The sequence below is a fragment of the Doryrhamphus excisus genome, unplaced genomic scaffold (assembly GCF_037039965.1).
Source record: "Doryrhamphus excisus strain RoL-2023G ecotype Guam unplaced genomic scaffold, RoL_Dexc_Guam_v1.1 HiC_scaffold_24, whole genome shotgun sequence".
In the NCBI taxonomy this organism is placed as follows: Eukaryota; Metazoa; Chordata; class Actinopteri; order Syngnathiformes; family Syngnathidae; genus Doryrhamphus; species Doryrhamphus excisus.
Genome location: NW_027621862.1, coordinates 669,695 through 689,562, shown reverse-complemented (window position 1 = coordinate 689,562; position 19,868 = coordinate 669,695). Strand labels below are relative to the sequence as shown.

Below are 19,868 nucleotides of genomic sequence, written 5' to 3'. Positions count from 1 at the left end.
ACAATGAACCCCCCGAAACACTTTGAGATGGACCCAATGGAGCCAAACTCCAAAGCAAAAGAAAGACATTTTATTTGAAGTCACACAAAAAGTACAAGTACATGTAAGATGAGCTCACTCGCGTGGCGCTAAAAAGTACGACCACACGCAAAACCAAGTGCTGTTTGGGGTAGGATTCACTCTGAGGTAAATATACATACAGTAAATAATATACCTTACAGCTACATAATACTTTTTACAGATCCCATCATCACGATGTCCCTTGGGAACACAGTGACTACAATGCATGAGAATCTAGTATTTAAATTGAAAAGCTTTATTTATGTATTAACTCCTTTTTATGAAAATTAGACAGTGGGGTTCGGCTGTAGTCCGGAAGTCATCTGGAACGCTTGGGAGTGTGAGCAATTACAGCGGAGGCGGGCTGTCGGGGGAGTAAATTAAAACGGAACGTTTAGGAAATCAGCTGGAATAGGTGCAGATTCTGGAAGATCTACAAAGCTTTCACAGTCTTGTAATATTTTATTCCCATAACTTTTTCTTGAGCCTAACTAACCTAATTCATAATATTACTTCTTTAAAAATATATATTTTTTCATAATTTCAACCCCATGCTACTAACATTTTTTTTTAGTTTATTCTCATAAAATTGAGACTTTTCTCCAATTTTTTCCATTTCTGCTGTTTATGAAAATCATTTAAACGTCATTATGACTTTATTCCCATAATATAACTTTTCCCCCACCTTAATTCTAAAAATTACAACTTTAAAATTTAAACTTCATTCAACTAAAATAATGTTGCAAAATATATTGCAAAATTTTAACTTTTTAGATTACGCTTTTGTCTTAATATTTGGACTTGTCTTAAAAATTTTGACGTATAAAATGAATATATAGTAGTATAATATTAGTATGCAAAAAAAAAGCATGGTAAACCATCACCACCAAAATATAGCAGCATCATAGTATCATAAGTTAACCTCCTGTATATAAAAACACAAGTTGCTAGAAGGCACTTGGGAAAATTCAAAGCTAACCCGTCCCTCGCCGTTCCTCTCAAACGCTGAGCGTGATGCTGTGGATGGTGTCGGCCGGGATCTTGGCGTCCACCTCCTGGCCGCTCACCCGGAAGATGATGACCGTGTCTGAGGGGATGGTGGCGCTGGCACTCGGCGACTTGCCCAGCCAGCCGGCCGAGCCGCCACGCTTGTACATTTTAACCGTCACCTGCACAGGGGCGAAAGACGACACAAGTGATCAGACCCCCGGAAATGATTGACGTCATTTCAAAGTTTAGTTTTCCTCTTAGGGATACTCAATGCACTTCATTTATTCCCTTTTCCATTTATGAATTTGTATTTTTTTGCTTTTATTTAAGTCAACCCAAGCAAATTAATCCACACATTAATACACCCAATTACATGTCCAAAGCTATTAAGGCATTCTGTCAACGAAATGCATCAATTAAAATGAAATACCAAAAACCCCACAAAATCAGATACTTCACTCGCCTACTTATTTTTTATATATTTTGGTTTCCGATTAATCGTCTCCACCTCTACTGGTTACAGCCAAGTAGTGCACCCTATTATGTAAATATGAGCTTAATCCACTCAATTCCATATAATCAACTAAACTGCTTATGCTCACGAGGGTCGCAGGGGGTGCTGGAGCCTATCCCAGTGGGATACAGCCAGCCAATCACAGGGCACATATAGACAAACAACCATTCACACTCACATTCATACCTATGGACAATTTGGAGTGGCTAATTAACCTAGCATGTTTTTGGAATGGGGGAGGAAAACATGCAAACTCCACACAGAGATGGCCGAGGGTGGAATTGAACCCTGGTCTCCTAGCTGTGAGGTCCGCGCTCTAACCACTTGACCATCGTGCAGCCCAACTAAATAACAAAACTTTTTAAATGCACTTTTAGTCATACTAAACTTAAGGTAAGTTTAAGTCGGGTTCGTTCCAAGCAAAAACTAGACACAAGTTGATGAGTAAATATTAAATGAACCTTCATAGCCGAAGCATTTTTTCCTTAAATCCTGGCTGGCAAACGGAGTCGCATGTGTGGAGTTTCTGTAGGTTGGAGGGCGTCGTACACTTTAAACACCTCATCCAAACTGCCTGTTGTGTTTTTTGAGACGGACAATGGCGGGAAGAGGAGGGGGGGGGCAAGTAGATTGAGACATGCGGGTAATTGAAGCACGTCCATTTTCAAACGCATCTTCTTGTTTGGCCGCATTTACCGGAGATAACAGAATATCACAGTGCCTTTTCACAGCTCCATTTTCTTTCACTTTAGCATTAGGCAATTTTTCTATTATTTTTTTTTTCCCTACACGCCATGTTCTTTCATCCATCATAATGTCTGGGCCTTTTAGTTAATGGCGGCGGCGGTCGGAGCCTGCCACGGCGGCCCTTGTCCATTTGGTGGGTCATTGTGGGGGAGCCCGATGGGCCTTTCATGAGCGCCACATCAAAAGGCAGATAAGCATTAGAGGTGGGAAAACACCCGCTGCTCCACGCGCTCCCTCTTCCCTTTTGTCCGCTATTGAAAGTGATCATTTTAATAGTTGAAGAGCTCGGCAAGCGCGAGACACCCCTTGGCCGCCCCCACCCCCCCCAACGACGAACGCGCCCCTCAACACCTGCACGCTCCTAATTATCCGCCACAAAGGCTGCTACCATTTTTTTTCTCCACCATTTACTTATTAGCACGCGTTCCATAAAAAGCGCGCAGACAAAAAGGGAACAATCGGCGCCTGCATTAGCGGCGTGGCACACTTGAGGCCGCGGTGAGTGCGTGTTAATTTGCGACGCATGAGAAAGGAATTGGGTAAATAATGACAGCATAAAAACATTGTTCTAGCAAATCACTGCCACGCATAAATAAGTCGCCAATTAGCAATTAGAGGCGTGGAAGTCGAGTGCCTGCACTTTTGTTCCTGCGGGGCCGACGCTACCGACGCTACCGACGCTACCGACGCTACCGACGCTACGCTAGGTTACAATTTGGACAGCTTGATATTGATGGGAGTTGATTAGGAGTACGCGGGACGGGGGCGTGGAAAGGGGACTGCGATACTTGGATGCCACCAGCAGAGGCGCCGGTCGTCCAGCCTGACGTGAAAAAACCATACAGGCTGTTGAGGGTTGGACCCTTGGGGCAAAAGTTGGGATTGGGGTCTCGGTGTAACCCCTGTCTGGTTCACCTCTGGCACCACTTGGACTTTTCACCGTCATGGACCCTCGGGTTGCGAGGAGACAGCGTTTTGTTTACTGGTGGTCATAAATCTTCCCTACTGGTTACCTTTGGCCTACTCTTAAAGGACTTGAGGATGTGTGTCCCCCCCCCCCAGGTGAACAAGGGGAACATCAACGCCAATGGATCATTGACCACAAGGGAATCAGACATAAAATGTTCTTTTGATTGCTTGGAAGTCCAGACTTCCCACTCCCCGGATCCTTCGTCCAGCACCTCCGGACAGATCCCAAGGCATTCCCAGGCCCGTTGAGAGACATAGTCTCAAAGATTGGGCATCTGGTCTTGGGACATGCCCAAGGGGAGGAGCAGATGATGATGCCTCCCACCTTAACTTCAGCAGAAAGCCCAGTCGAGGCTTTCATTCTAATACACCTACCAACATGTACTCATTTATAGTACTCAACATGCACTTTGACTCTCCATTCCTGGGGGCATGACAAAATAATGGAGAAGCACCGCACTTGGGCTAACTTGGGAAAACTTTTCCTGGTCATCTGAAGCTATCAGCACTACGGCGCTCCAAGGAAGAGGATAAGGTTCAGTATGCTTCAGGGTAGGCAACATTGGTTCTCCTTCCACGTCAGGGGCAACTGAGTTTGAGCGACCTCCAGAGGTCAAAGTAGCAAGACCTACGTTTTGACGCGGCGCATCCATCAAAAAAAAGATTATTAATCACCTTGTCCGCCGAAAGCATAATTCAACTCGGTTTCTGAAGGATCCATTAAGATGGCCAAACTTTTACCCGGTGACACATCTTGTCAGCCACCCTCAGCTGTCAGCGAGCGCCCGAAGCCACGGCCGCCACTTGAGGGCCAGCCAAGTTCAGAATGGCCCCGCGTCACGTCTGCAGGAAGCACATTAGACTGTGCGCCGTGACAGCTGACATCCAGACTTTTATTTCCATCCAGGGAGGAGGGGGGGGGGGGGTTCAAATATTAACCGCCCCCTTCCTTTTTTCTCCTCAATGGCTCTGGTTGTCTGGCCGACTCGAAAGGGCTCGATCTGTGACTGATTTCATTTGCTCTCCGCCAACATCTCTAACCGCATTAACCCCCAGAACACGCTCCCGACGCTCCCATCTGACTCCATTAACTCCCAAATCGGGTTTGGAAGACCGTATTGATGCCGCCTGTTATTGGGGGTGATTATGACGACGACGGACAATGGGCCAAAGTGTCTGTTAAAGAGTTCTGCGCTCATTTCAGCGAACCAACAGATGGCAGGCACGCAGTGCAGTCTGGACATGCGCTAATTAGCCTTTACGTGAAAACAACAACGCGCTCGGGTCAAAGGGAACCAGCAAAGCACATTCAATAAACTCTCATTTTAAACCTCAAATTACTGCTTGACAAATGTCCCAATTTGAGGAAGAATTTGCTCTTTTATAAAGCAGGAGGCCCAGTAAAACTGTGCTTTGCATTCAACCTTCGTCCACTTTAGCCATCTTTATTCTCCTCAATTAGGCAAAATGGCTTTTCCAAAGTGTAATTAAGTGTCTGCCGCAGTCGGCCTCTTCATTATTCATGGATGCCATTGATCATATCTCGCAGCTGAGACTGCCAACAAAGACGCTAAAGACGTGTGAAATGGGAAAATTTCCAGTATTTGCCAAATTGATCGTTTGGCCAAAATCAGCCACGGCATTCCGATTTCGATAATTCAGGATAATATTACCTGCCGGGAGTCTTGACACCGCTACACTTCATCCCATAGTCAAATAAATGATGTACTAATGAATATTAATGCTTTTTTTAACCTCAATCCCAACTTTCTGTGCCTGGCATGTACTTAAATGAACAAAAGTGAGCCACGAGGGTCCTTTGGGACGGACTAGCCGCGTGATCAATTCCGACAAAGCGGCGTTGAGTCATAGCCGCGCTCCGTGGCTCGGCGGGACACTCGAGCGGCTCGTCGGCGGCGTCTTGTCGAGATCGCTGCAACTCGTAATTGCACGGCTTCCTACACACTCGGAACTCGGAACGTAAATTATTTGCAATTATTATTTCCCCCCCATCGCCTATTGAGAGCGATGCCGCAATTATAGAAATCTGAACATCCTGGCCGCTTTGGCCCAATTTACATTTATTTTATTTAGCGATGAGCTAATAGTGGCAAATTTCAAGGTGAAACGATTTACCTTTCAGCTACAGGAAATTAAAGTTAGCCTAGCTTAATCATATCTCGTCTTTCACGTCAATGTTTCAGATCATTAAACAAATTTGAATATTAGTCAATGACAACACAACTGTACAAAAAACAGTTTTTAAGGACCAAAAAGAAATCCAAACCCACATGGCCCTGTGTGAAACAGTGAATGCCCCTTAAACCTAAGAACTGGTTGGGGCAAAAATCCTCTAACTGGAGGAATTTTGTTGTAATTGGAGGTTTTCCTGCATGAACGGCCTTTTTAAGGTCACGCCACAGCACCTGAATGGGATTCAGGTCAAGACTCGGCCGCTCCAAAGTCTTCATTTGGTTTTTCTTCTGGACTTGCTGGTGTGTTTTGGACCATTATTGTCCTGCTGGAGACCAGAGTATTTACCCAAAGCTCTTAGATCATCAACCTCATTAATTAACCATTTGTGGATGATGGCTCTCGTTGTGTTTAGCTGGAGTCCCAAAGTTTTAGAAATGACTTTTTCCACACAGGGTCATGTCGGTTTGGATTTTTTCTCCCTTAATAAAAAATGTGTTCACTTGTCATTGACAAATATTTACAATATGGCGGACTTCCTTGGGTGTGCCAGGACACGCCCTCACGTCCGGCTTCTCCTGAGCTCCACCGCAGCAGTGGAGCCAACGTTACTTACCACTAAGTGGTAACCACGAGTTCATACACGGTAAGTCATGGGTTTCCAAACAGTAGCTCATGCTACTGGAAGGTCTAGAAAGCTTTCTGCACGGGTTATTGTGTGTAGCTGCTCTATAGGTGCCCACGTGGTGCTATTTTTTCTCTTAATATTATTATTAGACTTAATTCTCACAATATTTTATCTTTATGCTCAAATTACTGCTCTTTTGTCTGTTGAGCTGCAATGCTAGTCTTTGATATGTTGATACTGTGGTGTGAAACTTGCTCCATATTACTATATTAATATGTTAATATTAATATATATCAACATTTGTATAACATCTATACGAATATAAGTAAAAAAATGAAAATAAAATAAAAATTGTCACTATCCATAAACGTGATGTATAATTTCTAGTTCATTAGCTCGTTTCATACAATAGAGGCTACTTTCGTATCACAAAAGAAGACATGAGTGCAAATGACTACATTTAAGTAACCTGCCACTGAAATGATTGCATGAAGCCATCACACACACACACACACACACACACACAGTAATTACCGCTCAATCCATACAAATTGAATGAAGCTAGCGCCGTGGTCTAAGAATATAGTCCATAATTAATAAATTACAGCCTCTCTACTCAATCATTCTCCACTTTTCTTTTAGGTGGGGGGGGGTCATGCAGACATCCCATTCTCCTCCTCAAGAGTAATTGACTGAAACACACCTCGAGCCGACACACACACACACACACACACACACAATACGACTTGAGTGTGGCCTGTGTGTTTACAAGTCACAAATCAAAAGGAGGCATTATTTCTGGTCTCTCTAGAATACGCCTGGGGGAGCTATGCGGTTCCCTTTTGACACCCCCCCCCTCCCAGCATCCCCAACACAAACACACCCTCGAGCTTCCCCTGGCAGCTGCTGTACGCTTAAAAAAAGACATAAAAAATAAAGTTAATTGTTTCAAAGCGGCTTCCACACAAATGGACGCCGCCGTGCGTTGAAGTATTTATATTTAATACAGAGCATTTCGGGTGGCACTGTAATTGTGAGATCGTGTATCAAAAGGAGCTAACGTAGGAAGTGGTACTTTTTAAACCTTTTCCAAGGTCATTTACAAAAGCGCCCCCCCAATGCCCCGCCAAGAGCAGACTGATTTACAATAAATTAAAAAAATTCAGCGTATTTGATGTTTTAAATGCCTTTTGTCACCTCCAGTCAAATGGCAGCCAAGTTCAAGAGTGGCTTTCACCCCTAAACCACACTAAGCTTAACGTGCTACCGCCCCCTGCTGGCCAGTTGGCTCATTACCCCAACCAGCATATTTTACATTTCAGTGCATGTCAGAGATATTACCAAATATATATTTGAACAAACTCCCCACAGAGATTCAAACCCAGGTCTTCCCGATCTCCTAACCGTGTGGCCTACATGAGTGGTTAGCATTCCAAACAATATAAAACATAAAATCATAAATGACGTCAGTGCCCGTCTAAAGGGCTAGTCCGAAATATAGAACCGTTACGGTGGACCTACCTGAGAGTGTCCCAACAGGGCCCACAGTGACTTGAGTCTGGAAAACTCCAGCGTCCCCGTCTCCCGGCGGTCCAGCGCGATGTACTGGCACCCGTGGTAGTCCCCTTTGAGCTGCTCGCCATTGTGAAGCCACATCAGATCCCAGGTTCCAGACTTCTTTAGGACCTGCCGCACCGAATCCATCTGCCTGTAGGACAGACGACCTGCAGCACCAAACAAGGTCAGCATCACCATCATCTCATCCAGCGTGCGTCCTCTTCTCACCAGAGAGCCAGGAGGGGGTTAGCGCATCTGACATCCAGGCCATGTAGCCCTCCCGGAAAGACCTCAGGAAGTCATCTATCTGGCCGTGGGAAACCAGTTCCCGCCTCTGTTGCAGACCCTCGTCCAGCTCACACTCGGCCGCCAGGAAGACGACCCTGTGGAAGAAGCGGCTCTGGCGCACGGACACGCCGCTCCTCCTCAAATGGGCACACAGGTGGGACGTCTTGGTCTGGAAGGAAGTCGGTACAAGATGGTTTAACATTTTTTAAATGTAATAACAAACACACTGCACGGTGGACGAGTGGTTAGCGCGAAGGCCTCACGGCTAGTAGACCTGAGTTTAAGTCCACCCTCGACCATCTCTGTGTGGAGTTTGCATGTTCTCTCTCCGGTTTCCTCCCACATTCCAAAAACATGCTAGGTTAAAATCCAAACCCTCCATAGGTATGAATGGTTGTTTGTGATTGGCTGGCCACCAGTCCAGGGTGTACCCCGCTTCTCGCCCTAAGACAGCTGGGATAGGCTCCAGCACCCCATGACTCTCGTGAGGATAAGCGGTAGAAATTGAACGATAATACAAACACGGTATAAAATGATTTGTAATGATGCAAGTCAAAGATCCCTTCTATTTTAGGAGTCGTGGTGCGTTTAAGGACACGCTGCAGAAATACAATTCAAGGATCTTCTACATGTTGTATTTCTTCATTATTAATTAGCATTTTCCATAATCCATTCCACAGTCACGTAAGCTTCCTCTGTAATAATGTGGAACCATCCTCTTTAGGAAATAAATGACATTTGAATATCTTCCACAATGTCCAACCGGCACAGGTGATTCCAGCCCTACTCTATGTAAACCAATTAAGTTTAAGCACCTTGTTTGAAGCTTTAGACGAGTGCGGCGAGATGGAAATGAATGAGCGAGCGGGTTGCATGAGGAGCCAGCTGTGTTTGCAGGCACCTGCCTGCTTTCCTGGACATAATTGCTGCCTTTCAAATCAAGAGCGGCCACTCGGGAACTTTTGGAAGCGTCCACCCCGCACCCCACTTTCCACAAGTGTTGGGAATTTACATATAAATTGCCAGTGTGACTTTCTTAACCCGGCTGCAGTTTGGGTGGAAAGCATTCGCCGGACAATTGGCTTGGACCTCGGAAACATCTGACACGGATTCATTTCAATATTCCAGCATTTTTTTAAAATACCATGATAGCATGGAGAGGGTCCTCAATCTGCTCAATGGAGGTGTTTGTGAAGTTGGGTTCCTTCTCCTTCACTTCAATGTGCCACTTGTGGTTGTGGGCGGACACCACACCTCGCCAGGGTTTCACGTCGATGCAGAAGATCCCTTGGCCTTGCAAGACAGAAATAACGTGGATCAAAACAAACGTACATATTTTACCGCAGTTTACAGATGTACAATGTTGAGGACTACACAATTTCCCAAATTGCGGAATGTTTTTTCCAACTCATTCATTTTCTACCTAACGAGGGTCGCAGAGGTGCTGGAGCCTATCCCAGCTGTCTTCTTGACTTGTTTTGGTCTCAATATCTCAGTCACTTGGAAAACTAATTCTGTGAAATTTGTGTTTTTGTGTTATTTGTAATATTACATGACCCCCTATACTAACCTTTTTCATAATCCTGGTTGAATTTCCGTGAAATAACTAACTTCAAAGTGGCCCATTTGGACCAGCTAATACGCACCTGTGAGGATAACAACATTTATGTCATCTTTGACAGCCTGAAACTGGTCTGGAATCCGAAGATTGCAGTAGATGTCCTCCGGTCTCAGCCCGGTGAGTTTCCTGGAAGTACAAGTACACAAAGTGAATGACTTTAACAGCTGCGTGTCTTGAGCAGAGTTCGGGTCGAAACTAGTTCCAGCTAGTTGGGGACAGTTAAGCGAAAATAACGCCAAGTGATTTGTGAGGTCGGATTTTTTCTAGTAGACATTTTTGTGATGCAAATGTACTATACTTTTGAACTCATATTGTTTCGAGAAGCCAAACTACTTACTTACCTGTCCCCAGCAACTAGCACCCAGAACTCGGGTCAGGACTTCAATGCTTATGGGGGTGTCATACAACTTCATATAAAAAAATCCGAACTATCCCTTTAAGAGGTTCTGTTAAAATTAAAGGGACTAGTGATAGGCTAATACATACTCACACGTCTTTGAAGTTCATGCTAATTTATCATTATATTCATCAAATACAGTAAACATTGGCATCTTCCACAAATGCTGATTACTCAAGATTAATTCATTTTAAAACGGTGGTTAATTTGATCAAAATTTGATGACTCTACTTTTGAACTTTGAGTTCAAACCTCTTGTCTTTTGACAGATAATGTGATGTCAAGTACAAAGAAACTGTTCCAGACTGTAAAAAGCCACCCATACGGGTCCCACAGTAGATTTCATATTTCTAGCAGCTGCCACACTTCTTACCTGACATGGTGAAGGAAATCAGGCAGTGTTTTCTGGGTAAGTTCCAGAGCTGCTGTGCTGTTGACGTGAAACTGGGTCAACAGGCTTCCAAGCTGAAGCATCCTAGACTTTCATACTGGGTAGAAATAGACAAACAAGGTCACAGTCGTGTGCTCCATCTTGGACGTCAGGCTAACATTCGTCAAATGTTTACATTGGTTAAAAAAAAAAGCCCCACGAACAATACAGACCGTCGATGTCCGTTTGAAGATCACCTCAACATCTTCCCTGGCGAGTCGTTCAAAGTGTGCCAGGCTAACAGTAAACAACGCGGCGTCCTGGAAAGCTAGCTGCTTTCACAACACCACAAGGCGCCCCCTCCCCCTCCGCTGCTCCCCAGCTGCACTTCCATGGCTCCTGGAAGTAAACAACAGGCAACGTGCGTCTTCCTCGGCATCGGGTTACGCCGCCGGAGTCGTGACGTCACGTCGACGTCACTAGGTGGGTTTTTTTTACGTCTCGACCGGCCACGTGCAACTCATAACCAAACAAACGAGATGGCGCCGACGTCTTAAAGTAAGAAAAAACATCATTCGTAACTACCAGGCCCGTTTAAGACACTGAAAAAAATCCCAATGGTAAATCGAAGTTACGAGATAAGAAAGTCAAAATTACGAGATAGAAAGTCGAAATTACAAGATAAAAAGTCGAAATTACGAGCTAGAAAGTTGAAATTACGAGCTAGAAAGTGGCAATTACAAGATAAAAAGTCGACATTTTGAGATAAAGTCGAAATGATGAGATACCAACTGCGCATGTGCACCAGGTGTCGTCTGTTTTTCGTCACTTAGCAAAATGGCGGACAGTTGTGAACAGCCACATCCCTTTCATTATTTCGATGCCTCAAAATTCTTTCCAATGTGCGTTTGCTTAGTACAATTCACCAGTAAATGAAGTATTTCATCACTTGTAAAGCCACACTTAAAGTACTCACAATCCATCTCTGAACAAGATAAGAGCTGCTACTGTGACTCTGCTACAAAGCTAATTTGCAATTTCGAATTTCTTATCTCAAAATTTCGACTTACCATTGGGATAAATATTTTTTTCAGTGGCGGAAACGGGCTTCCATAAGTTTTCAATTCCAAATCTGATTAAAAATAGCTATTTTTGATTTCATTAACGATATTTCAAGTGGGTGGTATTGCTAATGTGTTTATGTCATTTAACAGTGGTGGCTATGCTCCTATATTTTGAATGAATATATTTGAATATATATATTGAATATATATATATTTCAATATATATGAATGAATGTAGTAGACATTAAAAAAAAAAAATCCCAAAAAAAGGAACAAGAACCGGGATAACACTTTCCCATAATTCAGAAATGGAGAAATACAAGATTGCGGTCTAGTGCCACCTTATGGATCTCCATGGAAGACGTCACCTTGTAATTGATTGACGTCTGACGTACAGTATGCCACAATTGAGCAACAACTCCACCTAACAACACCACGCCTACAGTCAAACAATCAATCAATTACAAATGAACTTAAAACATTTATTGACATTTTTTTCCATGTTTTGTACAATTTTGCCTTTAAAGAAAATGCGTCGGTCATCAAATGTAAAAGGCAGTAGTCACTTATACGTTATGTTTGTGGAGATGATATCAAGATTTGATTTGTCCCGCCTGAACTTGATACCCAACACAAAGATTACCAGCATACTGGCGTCCCGCGCGGGCCTGACGGAGAGGATATTACAAAAGCCGCGGTAGAATATTTAATTCACACACATATAGTATATCTCCATGTTGCTTCTCAACAATATCCGCGTGGCGTACAAAATACCACCAAGGTGCTTAATATGAAAGCAGATAGTCAAATCAGCTCACAGGGCCTGAATGGAAGCCAATAAACAGGCGCACGACACCCGCCCTGACCTTCACTTCTGTTGGCGATGGAGGAGGCCAATAGCGCGTGCAACCTCAATAAAAGCCAAGCAATGGAGTTCGATACGTGGATATTAAATTAAAGCAAAGGCGATAGCTGCGGGATGAATGGGGACAAAAGTGTGTTTGCGGGTTTAATATCGTCTACAATCGACGTCTGTTGATACATTGCTAATCTTTTTTTATTATTATTTATCTGGGATTCAGTCAGCTGGTATTGGAAGATCTGGTTTTGCTACTCCAGTCTCAGCTATGAATGCATTTTAGTCAAACATATATATGTAAAAAAATAAAACTAGTAATAAAACTAAATAGTGAAAAACGATATTTATCCCTTGCTGATGCTTTGCTAGCGGCTCATCTCAGTGGATACCTAGCTCTCAATTTTGCCACAAAGACTCAACAAGATGCTCGTTTACCTGAGGACTGATCACACGTCCTGTGCTGGAAGACACAGCCATCCCAATAAGAGCGGACATTGTAAGTGTTGTTGTTGTTGTTGACGGAACTAGCATAAGTTGCGCGAAGCAACAAAGTTTGAGTAGTGTTTTAAATCAAAATACGATTCCATGTTATCATCAGTGCACGTGTTCATGCATGGATCACAACATGTATATCAATGACATGCATTGTTAGCTAGCTCATATTAACTCCTTTTCTCGTGTTGTAATACACAGAGAAGGGAAATAAATATGTGTTTGTGGTTTACATAAGGATTATGGAAGTGCAGTTCCCCTTTAAGGTCAAGCCATAGCATCTGAATAGGATCCAGGCCAGAACTTTGACTAGGTCACTCCATAGTCTTCATTTGGTTTTTCTTCAGAGGTGGACTTACTGGTGTGTTCTGGATCATTGTCACCTCGGGGTCATGAACAGATGGCCGGACATTCTCTTTCAGGCCATGAAGCAGCAAAACAGTCCCAGGCCATCACACTACCACCACCATATTTTACCGTTGGTATGTATGATGTTCTTCTGAAATCCAGTCTTACTTTTAGGCCAGATCTAATGCATGTTTTTGGAATGTGCGTACATAATATAATAATGTAATAAATACATATTTTATAATATTGAAATTGTATTTCATTAGAAATGAAATACCTTTGTGAGAGTTAACGTGAACAAACTGTAAATACGATTAATGCTGTTGCTTGTGAATGTGCGTATAAATTAGTATCATTATTAGTATCATCAAGACAATAATAGTTGGATATATTTCAGTCCTACTGATATGTTAAACACATTATTTCCATTTTTAACAACTCCAGTGTCTCATTTACCAAAGTGGGCTAATAGCAACATTCATTTATGCTCATCCCCTTAAATTATTAACACTAGAGATTCCCCCGGCAAGAGGAGGTCATTTTAAACAACTTGACTACCCCAATCAAAGGAGAGTGATCTGCATGGCGGCTGTCTGTAATCAGGATATGTAATGGGGGGGTGGCAGCTGGGCGACCTCAAGCAAATGGGCTGAAATTGTCACTGGGTCACAATCAGCTGCACAATTAGCGGCCCATGCAAGGAGGGAAAAAAGGTAGAGTGTCTGAGTAACGTTAAATAACCTTATGTGTGTGTGCTGCTTGCAAACAACTTCCACTGATACCACAAGTTCAAAATGACATCGAAAATCTTACTTAGTTGTTTTAGGCGCCCCCCCCCATTGGCAACTAGCCAGGCCGCGTGGAGAGCTCGTTGGCATGCTAAAGTTTAATCGTTCAATTATCACTCAATGTGAGAGGGAGGCCATTATTTCTGCCGCGTCAGAAAATGGCGGCCCTCGTGGCGTCCTAATAGTGGCCAATTACGCAGAGAGCTCTCGGGCTAAGTCGAAAGAAGAGTCCCGAGTGGAAGTGGACTGAGTGGAGAGACGACACAAACACAACACAAAGGACAACAATGTCAAGACAACGTTGTTGCCAAAATAAACAACAGGGGGATGACCGGAGCTTTGTTGTTATCACAAAGTCGTTGCGGAGACATAAACGCTGTCAAGTGTGTCCAAATGTTCCAGTTTAGAACCAATTTTATCCCATTAGAACTAACAGAAATACACTTTCAGCATCTTCACGTCAAAAACACGGGAACCAGAGTATGCGGGAATGTACCCAGTGGGATAGGCAGTGGTTGTCTACAACTACGCAGTTCTTTCCAAAGGCAGAGATTATAATCCATGTCCCCCCACCCCCTGTCATCTTCACATGGCCATTTTTCTGTCATGAGGTGTACGGCAGCCGTTATTAACAGAAAGACGAGCCGACCGCCGCTAAATGAATTCGCCTTCTGTTCACCAGAGGCCCTCTTTTCAGCTATGAATTTGATAAATATATTAATGATGAATGCGGATGATGAGTGCAATCAGATGGGCCGGGTTCCAGGCTCTGAGATAGGAGGGGGGGCATTTCCTGTGTGTGCTAATTAAATGGAGGCTTTGGTTTCCCCCTGTCCTCTGCAGCCATCTACAGGCACTAAAACAACAATTTGGTCAAAATAATACAGATAGAAATGCATTTTTTTGACTTTGTTTGTCAGTACTTGAACGCACCTTCTAACTTTGTCCCACACTACAAAGTACTACAACACTTTCTTTCACCTCACATTTGGTTCCAAATGGTGATACTACTGTACGTATATCACTGTTATGCTAATGTGCGTATTTGTCCGGTACACTGGTGGCTTCAAAAACAATATACACTGAGAAATCCCCTAGTATTTGAACGCTTAATGCGAGAGGTTATTTGTCCCACTTTCTTTGACGTCATTGAACGCACCTTTATTCATCAAAATACTGTTTTTTTTCTCAATTTCTGCTCAATATTTGCACGTTAATCACGCGTCAAAACAATTAGTGGCGATTAAGGGAACATACGTTAATGTGTTAATAAGGCTTTCATAACGTGTAAACTTTTTTTTTATTATTAAAGAAAGCTTTTTAACACAACACCCCTGCAATATATTTTCATGGCATGGTTGGCGGCTAAGTGTTTATTTTAGTTCAGGCACGCGTGTGAAGGAAAGTGAGAGGACGCCACCCAAGACTTTACACTACACGTGGGCGTCGCCATAAGCTGCAGTAGTACTGCATATGCTAATCACATGCCGATACTGATGGATCGGTCACTTCAATAAAAGTATTATTTTTCTGTCTATATTTGCAAAGTATATAATTACAAAAAATGTAATGAATATAAGTACTTCATATTTAATTCAGATTTCTAAAGCATGTGATCCCTAATTGATTATTTCTCCATATATCAAAATGTGAAGCGGTGGTGGTGGTGGTGTGAATTATCCCTCCCCTGAAGGCACACAAAATAAAACGTTCCCCGCTGGCCTCTTTTAACCAATGGCCCTAATTACAATCCTGATCTTTTTTAACACGGCCGCTGAGCGCCATTAATTCACAAAGCCAAAGAGGCCATTACGTATGTGGAGGGACAGAGAGAGCGAAAGAAAGAAAGAAAGAGAGAGAGGTTGGCCAGTGGCTTTTCAACACTAATGGTGCCCCCCCCCTCGCTATTCATCTCAACAAGTGAGTGAAGTGGCGCCATGGCGACTCCACCTTGGCCCTTTTTGGCTTTGACCTCCGTGACCTGTGACACATTCCGACATTGTGTTCACCTGCGTCTGAGTCCACCCAAAAACTACTTTTTGCATGTTACTGATAATTATTTCTAAGCCACCATCAGCAAGGTAATTATGATTAAAAAATGTCAAATTATATTACACATTAATCCTATTGGGGCCGCATGGTGGATGAGCGGCTAGGAGATCAGGAGGTCCTGGGTTCGAATCGCCGCTTGGGGGATTTCTGTGTGGGGTTTGCATGTTAAGACAGTTGGGATAGGCTCCATTATACCCCCCCCCCCCCCACCTCCACCCTAGTGAGGATAAGCGACATAGAATATAAATGGAATATTTTTGTAAAGCTTATGCAGTTGTCTTTTTCGCCACAAGGGAGCGCCAGAGGTTTAAATTTGCAGTCTAAAAAGGCTGCCACTGAGATGCTTGTAGTATTGCAGTTCTCCGCTAGATGGCGGTAATAACTAATAATAACTGGCACCTCTTTTTAATTCGGTTCTATTCTATTTTTATTCTGTAGGGGTGTTATTTAATGTCTAAAGAGGGTCAAATTATTTTCAGAAGGTCATAAATAGGTTTTCTATGCAGAGAACAATAAGACTAATGTAGCATCGAGTAGGAGGTGTCAACCAGCTGAAGAAGGCAAGAAGGCGGCAAATACAGCAGTTAGAGCCGGAAGCTCTGCCTCTGCAAGACAGCATGTACTGCAATACAAGGCCGACAGGTGGCAGCAGAGCAACAGCTCCAAACATGGCAGTTGGGTCTGGAGCCATTGACCTGCTATAAACAAGGTGTTTCCCACAGGACTGCAGTCTATCTGTGGCACGGAGGTGCAGGGAGGAGGGGGGGCTAATAATCGTCTAATTTGCGTCATCGGTCATGGTGCAGAGTGGAGATTTTCCAGTCGGTGTTTGTGTGTGATAAAACTGAGCTTTTTTTGTTTGTGTCATAACAAATGTGTGACATGATCTTATGTTTTTAAAGCTTATTATTTATAAACAGAAAATTGAGTTATTGACTAAACGTATAAAAGTAGCACCAAATTTTCTGTGGCGATCCAAATTCATCAATGGTGGGCCACCACAAATAAATGACTGGGAAACACGATACCATTATACAGCAATGGTATAATATGTGATATATTTGACAAAATACTAAACAAATACAATTCCAATAAATAAGGTATTGATACTGTCATGATGTTTTTGGTTGCATCATTATTTCCTGATTTCTAATACATATATCAGATATCACTATATCATGTACTGTATATCATATGATATCATATTGTAAACCATCCACCATCTGCCACTTCAATTATAATAAATATAAGGTTACTTATGGGGGGGACTCTATTGCCTGGCAACCATTTTTTATGGATTAACCACTGAGATTCAGCGTGCTCATTAGTGGACACATTTTTTAATAACTGACGCAGCACCTAATGAGATCCGCTACTATCAACCATTCTGCCTTTGCAGCGATAGCAATGCTTAGTTTGGAGGTATTTGTTTCACAGTATGTTTATTAAACACAGGTCACGGCATGCTTTGTAGCAGTTAGTGACGTTTGGAAACGTGCATATAACAGATTTGGCCAGAAAACCTTTGTTTTTAATGGGGATGATAGGCCAAATGGTAACTTTGTTTTATGAGATACCCTCCCGCATTTGGACAGGACCTAAGTGATAATTCATTCATTTATCCTGATTTAGGGAGGAACCATACGCTTCCCGGAGTGTAATGGCATGCAGCCACGAGCCTGCACCTGAGTTAACATGGCCGATTATTCATTTGCTGCCGCAACGTTGGGTCTCCTCGTGTGAAGAACATCTTTTGAAAGGTACTGCAACCTTTTCAATGAACCCCAAACTAATTACACATCAGTGTGACAAAGCCAGACAGACTCAGTGTTGACTTCCTCACCTTCGTGATGTTAAATGTTTGGCTAAAGCTTTTAACTTCCTGCAAAAGCAACCTTACAGGATGTTTGCAGAATTTAAGATGTATTGTAATTTATATACACAGGCTAGCTCATGATTTTACGCACTTTTGAGCTCATTAGGAGCGTAATTAACATTGCAGCGGTTTTTGTAAATGGCTGGAAAGCACATGGTTAGAATTCACATACACATAGTAGTTGGTTAATATTCTGCATCATACGTTGGTAGTGTCTTGTCTGTTTTATCCACCTATCGTGCCGCTGTGTGTAGTATTTTCTGACACCACATTTGTAGCTAATATGCCTCTCACAGGTACACTACATTTGAGTACAATGTAGTGGCTAAAAGGTGACATGACACAATCATCTTTGAATCTGCAATTCATAAACAGTATATTTAAAAAACAGAATGATAAAAATGAAGTATGAACTACGATCAAATTTGGTTCAATGGTAGGTATATGTTACTTTTAAAGGGCCCTACTATGCTGTTTCCACTTTTCGGACCGAGTTCTACTGACATGAATGCGAGTGTGAATGGTTGTTTGTCTATCTGTGTCTGGGATAGGCTCCAGCATAACCTAATGAAGATTATGGTATGGAAAATGAATGGATGGTTGGAGTTCTACTATCAATGTCAATGCCAATGACAAGTGCGTGCAGACCAACCTGCCCGGAAGTCCTCAGGAGCGCTTGGGAGTGTGACCAATCACAGAGAAGTGTGCGTATCTAGAGGCGGGTTGGGGGTGAAGAACAGAAAAAAAGCAAAAATGTATTAATAAGAACACAGAATATAGTCATGAATCATTATTAACGCATTTGAAAACTGCGATTAATTTGATTAATCATTTAGACAGCCCTGCTTTTTGCATGAATGCTGCACTAATAGTGTTAGATCCTTTTGTTAGGTAGAACATAACACACAGGACGCAAATGTTCGAGAGTTTCACTACATTACATTCATAATTGAACATGCTAGGTTAGCATATTCATTGAAGAAAAAGAAAATGATTCAACTTACATCTCCCAACTCTGTTTAGATGCGTCCTTGTCTGTTTATGACGAAGGATGTTTTTCCTTGAGACGACATGAAAAACCTGCAACAAACGTGAGCATTTTTCCTCTCAAAAGTCACATAACACATATAACTGTTATAATAAGTCAATGTTGCATAATGGGGACCTTTAAGGGACATTTAACAAGGGTTGACACGGCTTTTGGGGGGGCCTCGGTAGGCCGCGTAAGGCCGGGTCCTTTCAAAGGTTGCAGCCTCTGCCTGAATGGGAAGCGGGTTTAATGTGCTTCTGTGCTGCCTGTCACATGTTAATGCAGGAAGTGGCATCCGTCACCGCCACGGCTCAGTCTCGTCTCACTCCAGGCCAAGATGGAGCTCTCACCCTAGCAAGTCACCCCCCCCTTCCCCCCCTTGCAGCCAGCGTCTCCTCGCATCAGCAACACAAATCACAACATCATGATGGCACATTCAAGCACATCCAGTACACACTCCCTCCCCCTTTTGTACTGTGTATGCATATGTGCTGCTGCAACAATAATAATAACTCTACACCCCCGTCCCCCCGCCCCCGCCCCTTTACAATGTTCCATGCAACTCACATGCTGCAGCACACAGTCCCACATCTTTAACCGGAAAGTCCAAAGCGGTGCTGATGCTGGGGGATTGGAGGAGGGGGCGGTGTCGATGTTTAAAAAAAAAAAAGAAGTGCGGGGGCGTCATCCGTCAGCTCCCAGGAGGGAAGACGTCTTAACAACTCGACGGAGCAGACTTAATTAAGACAGTCTTGTGGGAGGAAAAGGGCGGCTGCTTGACTTCTATTGAAGTATTTTAGCAGACGAAAAGCCTGGGAAGGCCGGTTAGGACATCACAGCATAGCATAGCAGTCCCTTGTGTGCCCTCTAGAGGCTGTGAGCGGCATAGGCATATTTTCAATATAGTACAGTAATATATTATACCGTATAAATACATATTAGAGATATGGAATACATCAATTCAATAAATATATAGAAAAATAGTCAAGCCACTCAAAGCACTTTTGTGTTGTCGTTGCAATGAG

The 19,868-nt window shown here is 43.1% G+C and overlaps 1 protein-coding gene across 1 annotated transcript; it reads right to left on the bottom strand.

The window, feature by feature from the left end:
• Window positions 1-48: 48 nt before the first annotated feature.
• On the bottom strand, window positions 49-10,722 carry LOC131110054 (uncharacterized). Its single transcript, XM_058062727.2, has 7 exons — window positions 10,568-10,722; window positions 10,338-10,452; window positions 9,593-9,693; window positions 9,091-9,239; window positions 7,887-8,115; window positions 7,623-7,825; window positions 49-1,229 (listed from the first exon to the last, which is right to left on the bottom strand). Exons 2-7 carry the CDS (start codon window positions 10,436-10,438, stop codon window positions 1,059-1,061), a joined length of 954 nt encoding a protein of 317 aa, XP_057918710.2. The 5' UTR covers window positions 10,439-10,452; window positions 10,568-10,722; the 3' UTR covers window positions 49-1,058.
• Between the last annotated feature and the right edge of the window lie 9,146 nt (window positions 10,723-19,868).

Bases quoted from the DNA above. Each gene is read 5' to 3' on its own strand.
- LOC131110054 (XM_058062727.2), bottom strand. From the start codon at position 10,438: ATGCTTCAGCTTGGAAGCCTGTTGACCCAGTTTCACGTCAACAGCACA. The intron at 9,240-9,592 runs GTGCGTATTAGC...CTGTCTTGCAAG, and splicing joins AAATGTTGTTATCCTCACAG to GCCAAGGGATCTTCTGCATC. The intron at 7,826-7,886 runs GTGAGAAGAGGA...TTGGTGCTGCAG, and splicing joins AACCCCCTCCTGGCTCTCTG to GTCGTCTGTCCTACAGGCAG.